Source organism: Hipposideros armiger, unplaced genomic scaffold (genome assembly GCF_001890085.2).
Source record: "Hipposideros armiger isolate ML-2016 unplaced genomic scaffold, ASM189008v1 scaffold_18, whole genome shotgun sequence".
Lineage (NCBI taxonomy): Eukaryota > Metazoa > Chordata > Mammalia > Chiroptera > Hipposideridae > Hipposideros > Hipposideros armiger.
The window spans coordinates 1,027,125-1,029,704 of NW_017731368.1; the positions used below are offsets into that span (position 1 = coordinate 1,027,125).

General features: G+C 44.5%; 1 protein-coding gene across 1 annotated transcript in view; it reads left to right on the top strand.

The window, feature by feature from the left end:
• The window catches only part of TRAIP (TRAF interacting protein), a 29,066-nt gene that overhangs the window by 5,987 nt on the left and 20,499 nt on the right, over positions 1–2,580 (top strand). Inside the window, exon 2 of the mRNA XM_019630863.1 lies at positions 1,043–1,100. Coding sequence (XP_019486408.1) covers positions 1,043–1,100 — 58 coding nt within the window. The remainder of the gene's footprint in view (positions 1–1,042; positions 1,101–2,580) is intronic.

Below are 2,580 nucleotides of genomic sequence, written 5' to 3' on the forward strand. Positions count from 1 at the left end.
TTTTTTTCTTGTGTGGCTGTTTACTTTTTTAAAAAACACAAAACATTTTACTGAAATATAATATATTTCATAAAAGTACACATATAGTAAGTATAGGGCTTGCACAATTTTCACAAACTGAAAAAGACAAGAAACAAGACATCAGCACTCTGGAAACCTCCTCATTCACTCTTCCAATTACTTCTACCAGCTGCCTCTCCCCCACACATAAGTCTCCCCTTTGTGTGTGGGGTAGAGGCAGCTGTCTTGATTTCCAGCAGCATAGATAAGTTTTGCCTACTTTTTTGCTTTATGTAAATTGAGTCATATATACCCTTTTTTTTTTTGTAGCTGGCTTCTTTTCCTTCATGTTATGTATATGTGATTCATTCATAATATTGTTCTTAGTTGTAGACTGATTCATTCTCATTGCTGTGTAGTATTCCATTATTCATGGTTAGCTTTGATTATATGTTGTACATAGTATTTGAAAAATTATAAAACAAAAGTTGAGGCTCAGGATGATGGTATCATCTTCCAGAAAAGACTGTTTCTCCCTTGTACCTGGGAGTGGGAGAGTCTACTAGGAGGAGACTACTTTAAATAAAGTTTATGGCTTGTGGTTTTGTTTGACTATCCAGATAGAAGATGCAAAGCTGGGCTGTTACCACTACTTGCTTTTACTTCTAGTTTATCCTTCCTTTGAAAATATAGCCCTTTGGAGTCCCAGCTTAAAGTAGGGTATTATTAGAATCTCCATCTCTGAAGGACCCTGGGCTTTGACTGTTGTCTCCTAGTCAAAGCCTAGAAGGCCACAAAAGAGCAGCTCGGGGGGGTAGGGAGGGCCAAGCCAACAGCGCCAAAAAAAAGACCAAGTGGTCAGAGTGCTTGTACCATTCAGGCCAAGTAGGATGTGCTGTCACCTGTGGTGCCACCCTGCTGTGTGGGCAGGCATTGAATTGAGAAGGAGCAGAACAGACCCTGTTGTGGTCAGGGTGGCTACCTGGTCTGTACGTCTCCAACCAAGCCAGAGCTCACCAGCCTGTTTTTCTACTCATTCCAGCCTAATCCAATGGTTTGATACAGCACCAAGTCGGACCTGCCCACAGTGCCGAATCCAGGTGAGTGTGGTGGGATGAAAACACTTCAGCTGAAGACATCTTCTCGTTGCCAGGGAGCAGGAATGAGGAAAGAGCTATGAAACTNTTTTTAGTGTGTGTATTTACAGCTATCAGTTTCCCTTTTAGCACTGCTTTTGCTGTATTTTATAAGTTTTGGTATGTTGTGTTTTCATTTTCATTCATCTAAAGATATTTTCTAATTTCTCTTTTACCTATTGGTTGTTTAAGACTGTGTTGTTTAATTTCCTCATATTTGTGAATTTTCTATTTTTCTTCTGTTACTGATTTTTAATTCATTCCATCATGATCAGAAAAGAGAATATCCCATGTGCACTTGAGACACATGTGTACTCTGGTATTATTGGGTGGAGTATATCTCTGTTAGATCTAGTGTTGGTTTATAGTGTTGTTCAAGTCCTCTATTTCCTCATTGATCATCTGTCTGATTGTTTTATCCATTATTGAAAGTGTGGAGTATTGAGCTTCTGATCAAGATGGTGGAGTGGGTAAAAGCTGTGCTCACCTCCTCCCAGGACCACATCAAAATTAAAACTAAACTATAGAACAACCATCATTGAGAATCGCCTGAAGTCTAGCTGAACAGAAGTCCTGTAGCTAAGGATATATAGAAGCCACGTGGAGACTGGTAGGGGCGGAGATGTGGAATGAGCTGGTCCCATACCCATGTGTGGCGGTAAAAAATCGGGAGGGATATCTTGGCTGTGGAGGTCCCCCCCAGAGGAGCAAGGGGTCCCAGCTCCACACCAGGCTCCTCAGCCCAAGGTTCCAGTGCTAGGGAGAGAGGTCCCCATAAATTCTAGCTGTGAAATACAGTGGGGATTGTGACTGAGTGAGATGGAGGGCAGCCGGAGTCTCAGGCATTCCTTTTAAAGGGCCTGTGCACGGACTTTCTCGCCAACATACTCACTCACTCTGGGTTCCAGTGCTGGGGCAGTAGCTCAAAAGGCACCAGGGACATACAGGGAAGAACTGAATTGTCTGGTTTTAGAGCGAGGGCTGGAGGGGTAGCTTCCTTCAAGACGGAGGTGCTGCAAGACACCATTGTTTCTTAGTTGAGCCCTCCCGCCACCCAGCCTTCACACACAGACGGGCACTGTATCTGAGTCTCCATCAACCTGGCTAACACCGTCCACCTCACCCTGGTGATTCCTCGAGACCCTGCCCCACCAAACTCGGGGCCCACCCAAGCCGCTTTCAGTGGTTTTCCATACAAACAGCCTGTCTTGGCTCATGCTGCATACTTTCCTAAAATCTTTTAAAGGTTTACAAACCCCAAATAAGCAGAATCTGGCCTCGGCATACCTGTACATTTTGCTAAGCAGCCCCAAGCCCAGCACTGGTGGCAGCTGGCTTCAGTTCACAGCTTAGCCTCTTCCAGGCACCTCCAAGCTCAGCACAAGTGGCAACCATCTGCAGAACACTTGTAGCTCATACCAAGTGGCCCAGGGCAGGGCACAGG